This window comes from Armigeres subalbatus, chromosome 2, assembly GCF_024139115.2.
Source record: "Armigeres subalbatus isolate Guangzhou_Male chromosome 2, GZ_Asu_2, whole genome shotgun sequence".
Classification (NCBI taxonomy): Eukaryota; Metazoa; Arthropoda; class Insecta; order Diptera; family Culicidae; genus Armigeres; species Armigeres subalbatus.
The window spans coordinates 393351034-393370929 of record NC_085140.1 but is presented as its reverse complement, the minus strand read 5'-3'; the positions used below and the strand labels follow the sequence as shown (position 1 = coordinate 393370929).

Here is a 19896-nt window from a genome sequence, read left to right as displayed (position 1 = left end):
AAACATTTCTAAATTATATAATCTCAGGATTCCGATCGAATATTTTGATTGCCCCAAAAATCACTTTTGTAAAATATTCAACACCTAATTATTTAAAAAAAGTAACTTAGGCAAAAACTCTGCTACACGTTACCAACTGGAAGGAGAAAATAAAAACCATCACACTGAATCAGAAATAAATCCTCAACCTAAAAAACACATTTAGCTACCTGGCGGTCAAATGCCAGTATGTTTGTCGTATTCGTCCCAAAACATCCACACGGTCACAACTTATTACCCATTTAGCAAACCAAAAATGTGTGTTCTGGAAAATTTGAAGTTGTGGTTTGCAACGTCCCAGAGGCAAAACAAAAGCATATGGAATGGACCAACACATTACATCGGTCGAAAGCTGTCAGCACGTCTACCCGTGTACCTATGTGTGTGACCTTCCCTGGATGGAACGACTTCTTATCGTTAGACGGGTCCAAGAAAAGGATAATTTACTTTACTAAATGCCACATCGTTTCTTAGTGGTATGGAGTAAACAAAAGGTTCTTATTATGGAAGTTCAATGAAATTGAAAGCTTGGAATGTTTCCCAAAATGGAAAAATTGCCGCATGTTTTTCAACTCTTCTTTCAAAAACCAAAATTAAACTTATCAGGCAGTGATATCGATTGCAAGCAAATCAATTAAAAGGAATTTCCTTGAAAATACTTCCATACTAAATCCTACATCTTTGCTTTTAATGCAAACTAAAATCCAGCGTCTATACGCCTGGCTTATTATAGAGAATTGTAGGAAATAATACTCTCACATAAACATTGTGAAAAATTACATAATTACAATAAGTATAAGTATCATTAACATTGCTTATAACACACACTCATGACAATAATCAAATACTTCTATTTTTCAATAAAATGCAAGCAAAAAATCACCTGTCAATTGGTGGTGGAATTGAATGGAATAAAACTCGTCTTATGACATGTGAAGACATTATTCCGCTAACAGAGCTTAATATTTTCTTTCAAACAAAAAAAATGCAGAGCAAAGTCTGCCGAATCAACTAGTTTTGGAATAAACGTTGCAGATATAATTTTGACCTCCATAGAAGGGATAAAGAACATCCTACATAATAATAGAATTGCAGGAACAGCCTATTATTCTTATATGTACGCAATAGCATCATGCGACGCCTACGGCTCAATCATGAACGTGGACCACCATAGAGCACTTTCTTCCTCCATCTAAAGTGATGATGTGGACTGTTGTACGTGAACCCCCATATGAGAAAGTCTGGAATGCAATTGTTTTCGTTTCCTCCTAACGATGCGTTTGTGTGGTCCGGTTCGCTCCACTGTACGATGGGTACGCATCTCAATGGCGCTAGGTCATGTAGAGTGTAGGTGGAAGAAATGGACAAAGGACATTTTCGTCACATTTCCCCAGCATACACGCCATATGTCGACTGGTTACAGCTTTTCCAAGAAGACATTATACCTGTCCATAGCCATCTTCAGCATTGTACAAGGAAGAATGTATTTCATGATGATGACGAAATTGTTGCTTGGGTCTAACATCGATTCGTTATTTTGACGCTTGTAGAGGGGCTTCATTCACAGTCTGGGTCAAGCCACCTCGAGACTTTTTATTTTCATGAGCACTCGTGAGTAATAAGATGAATTATTTAAAAAAAATATTTATACATATTCCGTTATCCGGGGGAAGATTGGTCATTATTTTAATTGTTTTGTAAAAATTTCCTGCGTAAGTGAAATCATGGCATTTTTCACATTTTTTAAACAAGTACTGCTACATGTATAAGGCTGTTATTCTGGATTATTTAATAATTTTAAACTTGTTTATCCAAATGAAAAAAAATGAAAGCAGCCCGTTTTCATATTTCAAAAAATAAATCAGTAGGGACCGCACATGTTAGCAAAAATAATGGATGAGATTGGCGATGAGATGCATTTGCGACCAAGAGATGGTAAATAAATTATTGTTTAAACTTTCTAGCATTCTCATCCACTATGTGGATTGGATCCCAAAATGCCACTTCACTGTAATTCGATTTTTCGTGTACGCAATGTATCTGTCTGGTTTACTCCAAAAGCGCAATTTTGCTTACATGAAGTGGGTGCGTGATCGTGCGTTGGTTTTATTAAATTGTGACATCTTTGTTTGCACTTCCTGGCAAACTTGCTTGAAAATTCACCATCACCTTGTGCTGCGTGTTCGGAGAATGGAGCTGTGGGGATCACGCTTGCTAGGTAACCTAATAGAATTAGAAAATTATTGCTTCTGTGTGAATTTGCTTTCTTTGCGTTGGGAGGAAAACTTTCCTTTACTTGTTTTCTTATCTTCCTTCTTCGGGATTGTAAGATGCACCTTCCACTTAGTATGTCTTAATATAAGATTAGTATATATACACCATCGATATACACCATCCGTAACATTTACACCATACGTGCATGGAGAAGACGCATGGTTGCTCACAAGTGCGCTTTTATCGAATAAAAGACTTTTCTCTTAACCTGCCGAAACGAATCTGGACAACTTACAACTGCTCGTTTTCAATCAATTTTGAAATAAATTACAAACGGATACATGTGTGATCGAGGGGAATAGTAATACAAGATGATGGCGGCATAAAAATGTTATTAAGACCCTATGAACCTTGCCCTTTTTTGGGAGAGCAATTCGATCAGAGTTTATTGATTTCTATTTTACCATTCCTAAGCCTCGATCACATTGTTTCGCTGGGTAAAAAAAATACTTCGGTGAAAACAAGATGAATTTTTTGACAAACAATACGATTTTTAAATATGTGTATTGGAAACTATAGTCAGGCCACCTACCGAATTTTTTTTTGTTTTAACAAAATATGCAAATCTACTACGGTAACTTTTTTTCATGAATTTATTTGAATATTGCAATCAACAGACCAAAATGAACGCAATCAATAACAGTAACCAAATTATTTTATGAAAAAAATATTTCTTCGGTCCTTTTGAAAAGTTAAACAAGAATTCCGCTGAATAAAATAGGTCGAATGAAAAGTAAGTACATAGTTAGAAGTTAAAAGTAAAAAACGAGAAGTAATATCCCATCCTCTATCCATCACCCAGCTAGGGCCGTTGCTCTAGTAGAATTTTTTTTCGAATCTATCGATTCTGAGCAGTTCAAAGAATCTAATCACCTGATTAGTTTCCGGGTTATATCAATACCAAATTTTCAAAACGACTTAGCTTAGCACTCCCACGCAAACCAACACCCTCATTACGTAGATGAAGGCTTCTGCTATATGTTGGTGGTATTAGTTTGCGTGAGAGTGCTATCACATTCATCAAATTGACGTTTGAATAATTGTTTATAAAAGAAGATAAATAGGGAGGTCCCGTAGCGTAGTTGGCTACACGTTCGCCTTACAAGCGAATGGTCCAAACCCTCAACAGTCGCCGGATGCTCAACCCATGCGATAGCGTATTGGGAGACACGCTTTATCGTCACGGCTGCCTGATGACGACTGACAACTTGTTATTCTCGGAGGCATTCCTCCGACGTACCCGGACAAATGGCAAGCAAACAATGCAACGATCATTGGATACATGACATGGACCAACGGACACAATGGACTAACGATCAGATGGACTGGCAACGACAAAAATGATGAGAATGGAAATCTAAAATAGATTCTGTGTGGATTCTGTACAGCAGAATATCACAGTAGATCTCGGCACAGCAGCGGTTAAGTAACACAGAGTGCCTAACAAATAAAGAATGGAATAAAAAAAAGAAGATAAATCGTTTTGATAATTAGGTATTGATATAGGATATATCTTGCTCACGTGTTGCATTTGTAGTTCTCGGACTCTTAAATCGAAGGATTCCTGGCGTTTGTTGTTTGATTGGGAAAACTCCGAGATTATTTGGTCACAAAGTAGGAAAGGGATCATCGCTTTAACGGCGTTGAAGTAATTTTCATGTCTGTTTGATTGCACGTTCAGAAAAGTTAAAGTTAAAATACGATAAGTTTTTACGATATCTGAATATCAAGCAGCACCCTAGTAGCACACATGTTCGAGGTAAGCAGATTCGATAGCAATGTGCAACTTGGACAGGTCTTCTAAGCGATTTTTTTTATTTACCTCATCTAGTTTCCTGTAGTTTGCTAGTTTGTTATGGTTCTAGCGATCCTCATTTTTTGATAGATCAGTTCAAATACAGATGCCTTCATATAAAATGTAGAAAATGTTGGTTTACCAAATTCAATATGGGTAGGTGAAATTTACCGATTCAGAAGAACTTCACAACGGAAATCAACCCACCTAGTCCCTGCAAGCCCTAAAGCCCATGCGTATTATGAGCGGCCCTTATTAGTTTGATGCAGATTTTCTAAATTCTCCAAATTGTTCGGTAGTTCAGATCAACTGGTCTACAAGATCTACTACGCCTGATATCTCATCCAAATCAACCTAGCATATCCATACATGGAGCCCACGCGTTTAATGTGTAGTCCAATTTAGTTTGAAGCAGATGTTCTAGTTTCTCCAAACTGTTCTGGAATTCAGATCAATTGGTAACAAACTGAACCTAACCAAGCATGTCCATACAAGTGCTAAGGGATTGGCATATTACGTGCAGTTCAAATTAGTTTGAGGCAGATGTTCTAGGCTCTCCAAATTATTCTGGAGCTCAGATCATTTGGTCTAGCAGGTCAACTACGCATGGTATGCATTCGGAATCAACTTAGCGTGTCCACACAAGTCCCTAGAGCCCTTGCGTATTATGTGCAGTCCAAATTATTTTGATGTAGATGTTCTAGGTTCCTTAATTTTTTCATATTCGTTAATTTAAGAGGCTCAGGCGTATATAACACTTAACGGATCCGAGACTCTTAGGTTCTCCAGATTGATGTAGAATTTATATCAATTGGTCCACAAGGTCAACTACGCCTGGTACCCAATTGGAATAAACTCCATGTCCATATAAGTTCCAAGAACCCTTGCGTATTATGTGCAGTGCAAATTAGTTTGATGTAGATGTTCTAAGTTCTCCAACCAGATTATTTGGTCTAGCAGGTCTACTACGCCTGCTTTCCAATCGGAATCAAACCTGCATGTCCACATAAGTTCCTAGAGCCCTTGCGTATTATTAGCAGTCCAAATTAGTTCGATGCAGATGTTCTAGGTTCTCTAAATTGTTCTGAAACTCAGATCAATTGGTCCACAAGGTCAAGTACGCCTGGTATCCAATCGGACTCAACTCAGCACGTTCATTACCTATCATATGCTGTTCAAACTAGTTTGATGATGTTCTAGACTCTCCAAATTATTCTGGAATTCAGATCAATTAGGCTACCAGGTCAACTACGCCTGTATCAAACCAAGATCATCGAGTTGCAAAACAGAACCCATCGTGTCTTGGAGGGACTCGAACCCTCAACCCTCTATTCTCTAGATAGGCGTGGTCTTGTTGTGTAGGTGTTATACACAACAAGACCACTTAAAGGTCACGTTTGCGGAAAAGCCATCAGAATTCGAGTACCAACATCCACCGCGGTTAGCTCTTTTTGAAAATTGTATATCCTCCGGATGTTTCATTTGTCCAATCTTCACATGTGCTCACTGCCCCTAACAACGGGCTGGGCGGATTTATATAGAGTGTGAATCAATCGCACTCTGCTGTGCCAAAGGCTAGCTTGGTTAAAGCATTTGATGAGTGTGATTGTTCTACGCATGCGGTCGCGTGTACTCAGACGACTAATAACGGTGGAAGACCGACACTGGATTACAATTAATTGCATATTATTCGGCAACTCGGCCGTACCGAAGGATCCGGACTGGCCTAAACCCCTAGCTGCTGGTCTAGCCACGGCAGCCGTCTAGGGCGGGCATAGAAGGCCTCTTTTTGCTCCGGGTCTCAGGGTCTTTGGTGTGGGGAGGCTTTCGGGAGCGTAAAGGACCTGACCAGAAAACTGAAATATGGATTTGAAGGCTTTTATTACAAAACAAAAAAACTTACGGGTGGGTGACGATAAGGTGGGAACAAGGCTGATCGGGCGTTTGCGCTGCCAACCAGAGAGCACGCGGTGAGGTAGCCGGCAGGATGCCGAACGAAAATGGTGCCAGATGGAATTCGGCCAACGATGCAGCCGATGGTAGGTCGGATGGTGATGAAGCCTGCAGGATGCGTAGCGGATCGGTTTTTGGTGTCAATGGTGGCAGGGCGGTTTTCCGCCAAAGGCCGTCGGCTGGAAGCCGAACAATTATGCGGGCTGACGGCCGGACGGAAAAGCGGCTGACTCTCGGTCGAGCGATGATACGGCGAATGACGGTCAGCTGGAGGCCGAACAATAGTGCGGACGGACGGCCGAACGAAAAAGCGGCTGACACACGGCCGGGTGATGATAAGGCCTGGTGCCGCGATGCAAAATGGTTGCCAGTCGCAGGTCCGACAGTTACGCGGCTGAAGGACCGCCGAACAAAGATACGGCCTCGCGTCAATTCGGTCGGCCGGGGCTTGGATGATGAGGTGGCTGACGGGAACTCTGATGGCGATACGGGTAGCAAGTGGCCGGTCGTTATAGTTAACGGCGGAAAGCCGATGATTTTCCGGATGATGATCCAGCTGGCAAGTGGCGGACTATAGAGCCACCAGCGAGCGCCCGAGCACGGAGGCAGTTTACGGACTGCTGTAGAACTTTAGATCGGGCGGCAATGCGATGGGGTGGCCAACCAATGAGGCGGGGCGATCGATGCGCCTCTAATGGAGTCCTTATTGCGGGGTACCTTTTGCCCCAACTCACTTCCCTCTTTTTATAGTATCGCTCACTAATATATGAATGTTACCCGCCGGTAACAACTTCCCAACATGCAATTAGGTCCAGGTTTATCATAACACAAGCTCCATACAAATGCTCGCACACTATTTAATAAAATGGATGTGATGAAATTTGCATAAAAAGTTTAGTCACAAGATGCATCATCGCACAAATGTACCATGCGTCTCCATATGCGTTTATTCTTATATACTCCTGAACAGTTTTTATAATCGCTACCTACCGTTCAGATAATAACTTAGCATTTTAACTTATCTGAACATCATGCAAACATGCAAGTGACTATAACACCGTTAAAGCGACGATCCCTTTCCTACTTTATGACCAAATAATCCCGGAATTTTCACAATCAAACAACAAACGAAAGTAATCCTTCGATTTTAGATGTTGAGAACTACAAGTGCAATACATGAGCATCAAGAATACAAACTTTTGTTTCGATTTTGTAGTCCAGTGTTATTTATTTACAGTTTAACTTCAAATAAGGTTGTTTTTAATAGTATGTATTGGAATTGCCATAGCATTATTCCATAAATAAATTTGTACAAGACACAGTGAAGGCCCACAGTGATTGTAAACATGTTCAAATTCCGTTTGCCTCCTTCGTCTACATACATTCGTTTTTATGATAGTTTTGATATGATTTCTACATGAATTAGGGTGGCTCAAAAAACACTTTCATTTTTTTTTATGGGCCGCCCTCTTATTCGGTTCTATTTGTTGCCCTGATGCTCTGGGCAAAATTTCAGCCAAATCGGTCAACGTTTGGGCGGTGCTAAACTCGTTGGAAGTTTATATGGAAAAATGTATGCAGAAACATCCATCAAAAAAATTGAAAAAAGTCTTTCCCATACTGATTTGAGCCACCCTAACATGTATCCATTCTGTCACATTTTTTTGTACAGAATTTCAAACTCTAAATAGTACTGAGTTATTCCAAACTTGCTGGAAGTCTATATGAAAATCATAAACTTGTACCGTATATACATTTTTCAGAGAGTCATTAACTGATTTACATTGAATATCACACCGTTAGGTGAATCAATCTGTTTTTTTATGAAATCACCATTAAATTAAGAGATTTTCTTAGGAAGCGCATATTGACCATATTTCCCATAACTCTTCCGCCTAAGTTCCTATCGGTTGAAATAACTTAACATGTCAACATGTGATAACATGATTCAACTTGAATTATTTTTGCTAATCGAAGCAGAAGAACGAGTCGATGAGTAAACTATGTAATTAGTGCTGATACAAGTGGCAGTGGCAGTGGCAGACATATTTTATTAAAAATATGTTCATATTATAAAGCTATGTCCATTTAGAATCCGGAATAATAAAATCATCTGTATCTCGGTAACGGATTGACGTACAAATAAGATTAATACATCAAAACAATGGCAATTCGCTGTACTTTAAGGAAAAAATATTGATACAAATCATTTCTTCTTTTGCCTAGTGAAAATTTGCACTTTCTTCTTTATTCCTCTCATCAAAAGTTGCACACCTCCGGAGTCAACTTCCTTGGCACATTTGTTCCACATTTTGGTCATCTGAGTCGCGTTCCGAGCTGTTTTTCCACTTTTATTAAGCTTCCGCTCCATTACTGCCCAAAATGTCTCGATGGGCCGGAGCTGTGGGCAGTTGCGTGGATTTATGGTTTTATCGATGAAATCTTCGTTATTATCGCGGTACCACTGGATGACTTCCCGGCTGTAGTGGCAACTCGCCAAATCTGGCCAAAATTTCACGAGACCTTTATGGGCTTTTTGGAAGGTGGACCGCGGTTTTTGAAACATTCCTCCTTGTACAGCTTCGAATCCATCGTCACATTCGTCACAAACACTTAGGTCTTTGCTCCAACGGCATCATATACCTTGCCAAAATAATCTGTTTTTTGCAAGTTTGTCGAAAAAGCTAACTTAAACTTCGCAGGAACTACTCCTCGTGCCGCCGCCATGTAGAATTTTTGGCTAGGAAGCTGTTCGAAATCCATTTTGACGTAGGTTTCATCGTCGATAAGCAGGAATATCAACGTGGGTGTGCAGATTTTTTTCTCTCCTTTCGGAATCCATCTGGAATATTTTTTGACTCGCTGCACGAAAAATCGCACCACAGCAAGCCGCTGTAAAACAATTCTTGCAGCGGTCACTTTCCGTGCCTTGGATAAAGGACGAAACTTGGATAAAGGAAAATTCAAATTATGTCTAAGCCAATGGTACGCACCCGTGCCCGTGCGTCTGTGTATTGAGCGAAATGCAAAGGACTTTTGGGGGCTACTTCAACTTTAGTATGATAATGAATAATAAATTTGTTTCCATTTATATTATTTATGGAAATGATCAATAACTGTAAATAGAATGTTCATTTCAGTCACTTGGACACACGAACGAATGAAGATTTCATCGCTTTAAGGCATACTCAATTAATTATTGACGGACGAGAAGTCCTTCGAAAGATAGATGGAGACAAAAAGGTTTCTCGGGAAAGACTCTGCAACCGAGAGTGGATATTATGTTTAAACTGTAAAGGGCAATAGAATGGATATTCATCATTTTCTGTTTGATCCAACAAGCTCAGTAAAGTTGTGAATAAAATCATAATTAAGATATAACGGCATATACACTGCCCCCACTCGCATATCAGTTCCATGCCGTTTTTTCGCATATTGAGATATAAGCCATCTTTCATAGAAAACTTTTTTTTAAAATCTAATAAATTGAAGTATCATCGGATCTTTTTGAAATTTTGCTGAGTTGTCCATCATTCGATAGATTACCGTGAAACGATTCAGTTTGATTGAAACATTATTTAGTTTTGTGCAATCAGGTCATGTAAATTCTCGATGGGACTGTTAAGCGAGTGCTTCCAATATGAGACGCACATGACTAAGTATATGGGGACAGTAACAGTCATACAGGAGAAATATTTCTATAGAAATCAGCGATAGTTGTAATCATTCAAATTTTTGTATTAAGTTTCGGCCTTCATGTGTAATGTAAAAATAAATCAAACGATAAGTCAAGACGTGATACATACACGTCTTATGAGCTCAAACATCATGCCTCGTGGCATCAGCCCAGTGAACAGATGAAAAAGCTGTCAACATTTGCCCTCTACACGGCCTTCCACTAGCCGACCCCACTAAGCGCCATAAGAACACTGCTAAGCTTACCGTGGACCTAGATTTCCGCCTGTCGTCGTCTCTATAGCGTCAACATCAACAACAAAGCATGATTTACACCCATTGCAACTGAGAGAAGAGCAAACAGAAACCGGCATGTTAAGCACATCTTCATCGCTACGCAGTTGTTGCTTCCCACAGCTGGAAAACTTCACATCGTTAGATGGAAAAACTTTCGCAAAAAAAAGATAAACATTACTTGCGGTCAAATGGTGGTGAATAAAGCAAAAGGAATCTCGAACTTAAGTGCCCGCAAACAAATCTCCCCGATTTCGACCAGTAGCATAAAAGTCTTATTTTTCAGATCACTGAATCCCAGGGATCAAGTTTTCTCTTATCCCAACAGTCGTTTTTTCTGTCGTCTTTGTTTCGAAAGCATAGAGGGAGCAGTATCAAATTATTAAGTTGAAGCGAAGACATCGCGCACTTGAAAATGCCTCCTGGGAGTTCCTATAGGCCAGATGTTTTTCTTTCACTCCGGTTTTCGGTATTCATTTTTCCTTCGTGTTCTTTTAGCCTTCATAAATATCGAATTTCATAAAACATTAATTTGATACACACACACAATTGCTACCGAGCTACCCGGCAGTAGGGGTGAATGAAGGAGCAGCAGTGGCGGTGGCAGTATCGCTATTCGCTATGCATAAGCTTCTTGGAAATCACTTGTCCCATGCTCTCAGACGGTTCCTCTACTTATTGCAAGTTGAGTCTTTTAATCCCGCACGATAGGAAAAAAGAAAAGAGGGGGGAAAAGTTGGTATTTTTCTTCTGGAATTAAACAGCTTCCGATAAATCTGCTACGTCCGTACGGTGTTTGCGGGAAAGTTTGTAATTAATTGGAGTCAATTGTGAGGTTAAATCAATAATAATTCTCTCGGTTCACGTAATTAGCTCAAATGCCGTCATAAATTATAATTATACAAGCTGTATGAAATTCATCTGGCTCGGAATTATCAGGATATCAGGTTGTTAATAAATTTAACTTAAAATGAGAAAATAGATGTGTCGTCCTTGTATTTTGATAACATTTTATCACTTGATCTGGGTTCTGCTAAACCGCACCTAATGCCTTTTTGTTTGTGCTCATGAATTACCTTGATCGTAAAAGGAACTCGGATCGAAATTCATTAGCTTATCCTGGACTATTGTATGAGAGTAGCATCAATGATAGGTAGGATGTGGAACATAAAAAAAATAAAAAAAGGATAAAAGGAATTAAGAATTACTTAACAACTGTGGGCATCACTAGAGATTCCAGCCATGTACTAAAAATAAGATTTGTCTGTCACAGTTGATAAGTAATTCTAAGTGAATTCTTCCTTCTCTAATTAATTACTTAATAGGTAATTTGAATTAAAATTAAAATTATTAATTTGAATTAAAATAAAAAAATAGAGACAATCATAAGCGTTGGGGCTGCATTATGGATACTGGCCAAATAGATCATTTCTCTACATGTTGAAAATATTAATTTAACACCTGATTCCCATTCCCTCTACATAGCAAACGAGCACTGTGCCGAAAACTGGCTCTCACTCCACTGAAGAGGTAGTATCTATTTTGCCACTTACGTTTTAGCGGGAACCTTCCCACTTTTATCGACCTGCAGGCAAAGTTTGGTGTACGCTTTCTGGAGGAACATTATCGCCGGTCCGTTCAGCTGGGTCAGGTTGTATGCCATCCGGATGAGCTCGTCGCTCCATAACTGGAATAAAATAGATACAGGAAGAAAAAAATAGCGTCAAATTACTTTGGAAGTTACAGCAACTGGCAACGGGAGAAACATCCTGGAAATTGGAAACGATGACACAAAAACGGACAGTTTGTTTTCGCTTGCCCAAGCATGGCAACAGTCGAAATCGACTGTACTGAAAGATTGGCTGGTGTGGGCGGAGATTTTTAATTAATATGGTGTACTTTTTTCTTGTTCAGCAACTTTGCGATCTTATAAAACACATACCAGGATGAGTTTGTATTTGGTACATAAGCAGTGATTTCTCACTAGGTACTCCACCGAGCTGAAGAAAAAAAATATCATTCAGACTGCCCAGGTAACCAGCAAGTATTAAATAAAGCATTTAAATAGCACTATATGCCCGATTGGATTCATATTTGGAAACTGTTGAATCACTGTCAAAAACCATACGAAAACGATCGGACTCAGACACACGTCCGGATGGACTATACGTCGGAATTAACCAAGTAGTCAAGTTGGGTTGTACTTTGATTGGCAAAATGAATATAAAAAGAAAGATGATTAATTATTCCTTCTGAAACTAAATTTGCTCAAATCACGGCACATGTATACTAGAAAAATGTGAATAAATAATGATGTCTTCTTCATCAACCGTTTTGAACATGATTGAATCTCGTTTAATACAAAGTCATTTACTTGTAAAAAATAGAGACTAATTGTACACCATTTGGCATAAACAATCAGAGAGACAGACAAGTTTCAGTGAGATACAGTGAGGCATAGATTTTATCATGACATATATTAGATCTATGAAGTACGCTAAGCTTTTTGGAAGGATGCGGCATCTACCACAAAAAGTGTGAAAAAGCGGCGATAGAGTTAAAAAACAAGTTCAATGTCTATCATCGTGACGTTCATAATGAATCTTCCTTTACTGTGCACTGCACTGAACGACGAATACGCCAGCCAGAGATAACAAAACAACTTTTACCGACAGCAATGAAAATAACCTTCCTCAATAGTTTGTTCAAAACGGAAAAGTTTTCATAACAAAAGCATCAACTTGGAAGAATGTTTCCTCTTTACTCAGGCACAGAAAGTTGTACAGTTCCGACACACGGCGTGGGAGTTTTGCTGTACTGACCTACATTAAGCAAAAACCAGCTGTTTACTTTGAGCATTGAAAACGCTTTTAACATACTCACAAGGACGCGCCGGAAGGACCGACTACAACAAACAACAAGTTAACGTGCTCATTACTGCCAGGTACTGAAGTTATGCTGTCCGTTTTGAGGACCTGGCGCTTATTATTTCATAGCTGTCGGATACGCTAGTCCTAGTCGTTCGGTGAGTAGTGGTGTGCGCCGGTGCGAAATATTGTCGCATCAACGTGCCGCCATTGAAAATACTTCACGCCGATGATCATTTTTTCCCACCGATTCGAATTTGTGGTCTTCTTCATCTTCCAACTGGAACTTGGACTGACTTTGACTTTAGTATAATTTCGGTGAGGCAAGACGCTCTGGTAGGACTAGCATACAATGTACTACGCGTCTTCACGCCCTTTCAAATTTCCATACCAGAATTTTGATTCGCCGACGCATGATGCGTTGTTCCCTAAGAGCTGCCAGCTAAAAGGCGTTTTGCCTTATGAGATTTCCGACAACAGAATATCACCACTTTCTAAAAATGTTAATATTATCAATATGATTGAGATTTTCTACAATTTAAAAATAACATTAGCAAGCTATATTATTGAACTATTTACATGACGTAAAATACCCGTAATAATTATTACAGATAAGACATAATGGCAGTCTTTGCTTAGCTAGGGCATATTGCCCCCCTTCCCTTAAAATTTACACCTAACATTTTGTTTACACGGTTGGTACTCTTTAATTTCCCGGTTAACCTGATTTTTCACAACTTTTTAAATACCACCTGAATTTTCTTTGATTTTTTGTAATTTTTTCCATGGGGTTAACTCATAGTTATAATTTTCATCAAATAAAACCCACCCGGAAGCCTCCTTTCAAGAGGCCCGGAATCCTCCTTTCAAGAGGCCTGGAAGCCTCCTTTCAAGAGGCCTGGAAACCTCATTTCAAGAGGCCTGGAAGCCTCATTTCAAGAGCCCCGGAAGCCTCCTTTCAAGCAGCCCGAAAGCCTCCTTTTAGGATGGCCGGAAGCCTCCTTTCAAGCTCCTTTCGGAAGTCCTCCTTTCAAGAGACCTGGAAGCCTCCTTTCAAGCTCCTTTAGGAAGTCCTCCTTTCAACAGACCTGGAAGCCTCCTTCCAAGAGGCCCGGAAGCCTCCTTTCAAGAGGCCCGGAAGCCTCCTTTCAAGAGGCCCGGAAGCCTCCTTTCAAGAGGCCCGGAAGCCTCCTTTCAAGAGGCCCGGAAGCCTCCTTTCAAGAGGCCCGGAAGCCTCCTTTCAAAAGGCCCGGAAGCCTCCTTCCAAGAGGCCCCGAAGCCCCCTCTCAAGAGGCCCGGAAGCCTCCTTTCAAGAGGCCCGGAAGCCTCCTTTCAAGAGGCCCGGAAGCCTTCTTTCAAAAAGCCAGGAAGCCTTCTTTCAAGAAGCCCGGAAGCCTGATTTCAAGAGGCCCGGAAGGCTCCTTTCAAGAGGCCCGGAAGCCTCCTTTCAAGAGGCCCGGAAGCCTCCTTTCAAGAGGCCCGGAAGCCTTCTTTCAATAGGCCCGAGAGCCTCCTTTCAAGAGGCCCAGGAGCCTCCTTGCAAGAGGCCCGGGAGCCTCCTTGCAAGAGGCCCGGGAGACTCCTTTCAAGAGGCCCGGAAGCCTTCTTTCAAGAGGCCCGGAAGCCTTCTGTCCAGAGGCCTGGAAGCCTCCTTTCAAGAGGCCCGGAAGCCTTCTTTCAAGAGGCCTGGAAGCCTCCTTTCAACAGGCCCGGAAGTATTCTTGCAAGAGGCACGGAAGCCTCCTTTCAAGAGGCCCAGAAGCCTCTTTTCAAGAGGCTCGGAAGCCTCCTTTCAAGAGGCCCGAAAGCCTACTTTCAAGAGGTCCGGAAGCCTCCTTTCAAGAGGCCCGGAAGCCTCCTTTCAAGAGGCCCGGAAGCCGCCTTTCAAGAGGCCCGGAAGCCTCCTTTCAAGAGGCCCGGAAGCCTCCTTTCAAGAGGTCCGGAAGCCTCCTTTCAAGAGGTCCGGAAGCCTCCTTTCAAGAGGCCCGGAAGCCTCCTTTCAAGAGGCCTGGAAGCCTCCTTTCAAGAGGCCCGGAAGCCTCCTTTCAAGAGGCCCGAAAGCCTCCTTTCAAGAGGCCCGAAAGCCTCCTTTCAAGAGGCCCGGAAGCCTCCTTTCAAGAGGTCCGGAAGCCTCCTTTCAAGAGGTCCGGAAGCCTCCTTTCAAGAGGCCCGAAAGCCTCCTTTCAAGAGGCCCGGAAGCCTCCTTTCAAGAGGCCCGGAAGCCTCCTTTCAAGAGACCCGGAAGCTTCCTTTCAAAAGGCCCGGAAGCCTCCTTTCAAGAGGCCCGGAAGCCTCCTTTCAAGAGGCCCGGAAGCCTCCTTTCAAGAGGCCCGGAAGCCTCCTTTCGAGAGCGCCTGAAGTCTCCTTTCAAGAGGCCCGGAAGCCTCCTTTCAAGAGGCCCGGAAGCCTCCTTTCAAGAGGCCCGGAAGCCTCCTTTCAAGAGGCCTGGAAGCCTCCTTTCAAGAGGCCCGGAAGCCTCCTTTCAAGAGGCCCGGAAGCCTTCTTTCAAGAGGCCTGGAAGCCTCCTTTCAACAGGCCCGGAAGTATTCTTGCAAGAGGCACGGAAGCCTCCTTTCAAGAGGCCCAGAAGCCTCTTTTCAAGAGGCTCGGAAGCCTCCTTTCAAGAGGCCCGGAAGCCTCCTTTCAAGAGGCCCGGAAGCCTCCTTTCAAGAGGCCCGAAAGCCTACTTTCAAGAGGTCTGGAAGCCTCCTTTCAAGAGGCCCGGAAGCCCCCTTTCCAGAGGCCCGGAGGCCTCCTTTCAAGAGGCCCGGAAGCCTCCTTTCAAGAGGTCCGGAAGCCTCCTTTCAAGAGGTCCGGAAGCCTCCTTTCAAGAGGCCCGGAAGCCTCCTTTCAAGAGGCCCGGAAGCCTCCTTTCAAGAGGCCTGGAAGCCTCCTTTCAAGAGGCCCAGGCCTCCTTTCAAGAGGCCCGAAAGCCTCCTTTCAGGAGGCCCGAAAGCCTCCTTTCAAGAGGTCCGGAGTCTTCCTTTCAAGAGGCCTGGAAGCATCCTTTCAAGAGGTCCGGTAGCCTCCTTTCAAAAGGTCCGGAAGCCTCCTTTCAAGAGGCCCGGAAGCCTCCTTTCAAGAGGCCCGAAAGCCTCCTTTCAAGAGGCCCGAAAGCCTCCTTTCAAGAGGCCCGGAAGCCTCCTTTCAAGAGGCCCGGAAGCCTCCTTTCAAGAGGCCCGGAAGCCTCCTTTCAAGAGGCCCGGAAGCCTCCTTTCAAGAGGCCCGGAAGCCTCCTTTCAAGAGGCCCGGAAGCCTCCTTTCAAGAGGCCCGGAAGCCTCCTTTCAAGAAGCGTGGAAGCCTCCTTTCAAGAAGCGTGGAAGCCTCCTTTCAAGAGGCCCGCAAGCTTCCTTTCAAGAGGCCCACAAGCCTCCTTTCAAGATGCCCGAAAGCCTCCTTTCAAGAGGCCCGGAAGCCTCCTTTCAAGAGGCCCGGAAGCCTCCTTTCAAGAGGCCTGGAAGCATCCTTTCAAGAGGCCCGGAAGCCTCCTTTCAAGAGGCCCGGAAGCCTCCTTTCAAGAGGCCCGGAAGCCTCCTTTCAAGAGGCCCGGAAGCCTCCTTTCAAGAGGCCCGGAAGCCTCCTTTCAAGAGGCCCGGAAGCATCCTTTCAAGAGGCCAGGAAGCATCCTTTCAAAAGGCCCGGAAGCCTTCTTTCAAGAGACACGAAAGCCTCCTTTCAAGAGGCACGAAAGCCTTCTTTCAAGGGGCACGAAAGCCTCCTTTAAAAAGGCCCGGAAGCCTCCTTTCAAGAGGCCCGGAAGCCTCCTTTCAAGAGGCTCGGAAGCCTCCTTTTAAGAGGCCCGGAAGCCTCCTTTCAAGAGGCCCAAGCCTCCTTTCAAGAGGCCCAGGCCTCCTTTCTAGAGGCCCGCAGGCCTCCTTTCAAGAGCCCCGGAAGCCTCCTTTCAAGAGGCCTGGAAGCCTCCTTTCAAGAGGCCCGGAAGCCTCCTTTCAAGAGGCCCGGAAGCCTCCTTTCAAGAGGCCCGGAAGCCTCCTTTCAAGAGGCCCGGAAGGCCTCCTTTCAAGAGGCCCGGAAGCCTCCTTTCAAGAGGCCCGGAAGCCTCCTTTCAAGAGGCCCGGAAGCCTCCTTTCAAGAGGCCCGGAAGCCTCCTTTCAAGAGGCCCGGGAGCCTCCTTTCAAGAGGCCCGGAAGCCTCCTTTCAAGAGGCTCGGAAGCCTCTTTTCAAGTTGGAATGTTTCACGGAATAATAAAAATTTCAGCCCACTTTATAGAGAGCCATATATCTCGTTAGCTTTTACGTCCATTTTTTATATAACTTATGAGTTCCGCTTATTTTCATTTACAGCAATAAATAAAGGGTACCTCAATTAATGCAAAAGTTCGAAGGGGTACCTCTCATGAAAAAGGTTGAGAACCGCTGGTCTAGAAGATTACCTCCAAAGCAATATAAAACTTTCATAACTGTTATAGAAGGAAATTGTTCCTTAGCCAAATGATGTGAGTTACCATACCGTACGGTCCATAGTACAGATGGACCGAATCAATACATAGTTCTGAATCTGAGCAAAACACAAAAGTTGACTGTGTCTCGTAAGGTATGTTCCAGAATTGATAAAATATTTGCTACAAATGCCAATTTGGTTGGAGGGAGATTTTGTAAAAGTTTTCTGAATAAAAACCGAATTTTTCATTATTACAGCTGATGCGCTACAGTGATAGGGCGCACGTCAAATTTATAAAGCGAATGTTAATTTTATTGTTAGCAATACGATGTTATCAACATCATTACGGAGCATCAAAACTGTTATGTAAATTTGCGTGTTTTAAAACAAATTTTCTTTATTGAATAAAAACGTCGGGAAATGGACTCTCTAATCCGGTCCCATTGTTTCCTATTGAAAATCGGTCATTGCATTCCGGTTTTATTGTCAAATCACTGTTTTTCCCTCAAGGTCCCTTTTTGAATAAAAAAAAATAGAAGGGAAAATCGTTCAGAGCGAAAATGGAATTGATGGACATGATGGGATCTTCCTCCCTAAGTGCTATTTTATGTTCTTTTCTTAACATTTTATAGTGGACGAGAAAGGCACCTTCATTGATATAGGGATTCATATTCTCATAAAATTTCTCCTTGTGAAAGCTTTAAAAACTAGAAAAACTTAATTAGGAAAGTTTAAAAAAATATTTCTGTTTTTCTGCCGAAATCAGATGATTTTTGCATTAAAAAAACAGAAAGGGTAAGTTATAAATGCAAATACCGTACACCGATAGCTCCGCCGTCGTCGAGCGAATTTACAACAAACTACACCGCCGACGGTTTTCAGACCGGCGTTTATCTCTATCTGTGAGATTGTTCAAGTGAAGAGTGGAAAATGGTTTTTACATATTTATCGTACAATTATCGACCTGTCATACTTGAGTAAATAGTATCGACATAAATGTGAATCTGGGACATGTTCCAGACAGATTTTGAAATCTACACATTTCAATGGGGCACATACTGTGCTACTACATATGGATTTGTTTGGCTTGCACTTCGACATGATTTGCGACAATGCGAATATAAAAAATAAATTTTATATTTTTGCTTGCTCATCAACCACGTTTTCCGGTATTTAATTGGTAAAAACATTGTTAAACAATTATTTTATCAGAGAAAATATCTACCACTAAAACAATATTTTCAGTTCCTCTGGAATATTCCGTTAATACAAATAAAAAAAACTTCACCACTCCATTTCTCACCTTCAACTATGAGACTCGTTTCGAGAAAGAGGGATGTACTGTCTCCGGAAGATACAGAAAAACTTTTCAATCAAATTAGCAGCCTTCCGGATAGTGATGAATTTCCTGCCCGGAAAGGCGCACTGCTCTCTTGAACGATCGTTGTTCGCTGAAGTTCACAACTCGACTCTGCTTTGGCATCCGTTGTACGTCACAGTGGATGGGGCACATATATCCTGCAGAAGGGAAACCAAAGAACCTTGATTAAATGTTCCCAGAGTGCACCAGCTGTCTCCGATGTAGAGTGGCAGGTACTGGTGTGTCGTTCTGGACATAGTGGATGACGACCGGTAATGGCTTTCCAGTGCATCAGTTCTAACCACTTCCATGTACAAACGAAAACAATTGTCAGGCATGACTAGAGATCTAAGTTGTTATCGAGTTGAACCATTTAGCATTGAAACCTTTTTTTTCAATTTCTAGAAGTATGTAATTTTTTCACTCAATTATGAGCATTAGAAAATAGTTTTACTTATTTGAAGAAGAAACTCGTCCAAAATATTTTCTATTTTGTTTCCCATTAATATGTTAAACAATTGAATCATAAATTATGTTATTTTTTTTTTGTAATTGCATATATTTAAGTATTGACAGTATCAAATTTATTCATCAAGATGGGCCGATCAAGGGCCGAATGTCTCGTTAATAAAGACAACAATAATAAATTTATTGTTGTACAAGATTTATCTTATGTGAGCATAAAAAGGAAAAAAGCTCCGGATTTTTCTTACGTTTCGCACAGATCAAAAATGTTTATATGAAAGGAAGCAGTGAAAAATCTGAACGTTTCCTACATTTGACAGCCACCTTCCGTATGGTTACTGCTGAGCCACGAAACAAACAGCTAATGCCCCCAACAATAGCGTATGTACCGAAAATCATTTACATCAGAAAAAAAAACTCCAGATTCAATATATCCCATTCATAACATTGAAAACAAAACCAAAAATAATTAGATGATACAACGTGAATGGTGAACATCAATGTGCTCTTCGCATGAGCATTGTAAAAGTCTCATTTTCTACCACTTCTTTTCTTTGAAAGAAAAGAAACATCATCTATTCATCTTGGGTTGCCTTTCTCCAAGCATTTACTAAAGTTACATCGAACCAGTAGAGAAAAAAACATCCAGAAAGGAAACAACATCACGTTTCAGTCGGAGGAAACGGAAGAGACAGCACAGCTGCCTGTAACAAGATGTTTGAAAAGACGGTCGCCGTGCATGATGGCTCTCTACACCCTACTCAAGTACTCGTT

At 42.0% G+C, this 19896-nt stretch overlaps 1 protein-coding gene across 16 annotated transcripts in view; it reads right to left on the bottom strand.

Moving 5' to 3' along the window:
- Positions 1-19896, bottom strand: part of LOC134213208 (1-phosphatidylinositol 4,5-bisphosphate phosphodiesterase classes I and II) — a 262306-nt gene that overhangs the window by 66488 nt on the left and 175922 nt on the right. For all 16 annotated transcript variants that reach the window (XM_062691932.1, XM_062691930.1, XM_062691939.1 and 13 more), the window contains one exon: positions 11584-11717. In XM_062691932.1, coding sequence (XP_062547916.1) covers positions 11584-11717 — 134 coding nt within the window. The remainder of the gene's footprint in view (positions 1-11583; positions 11718-19896) is intronic.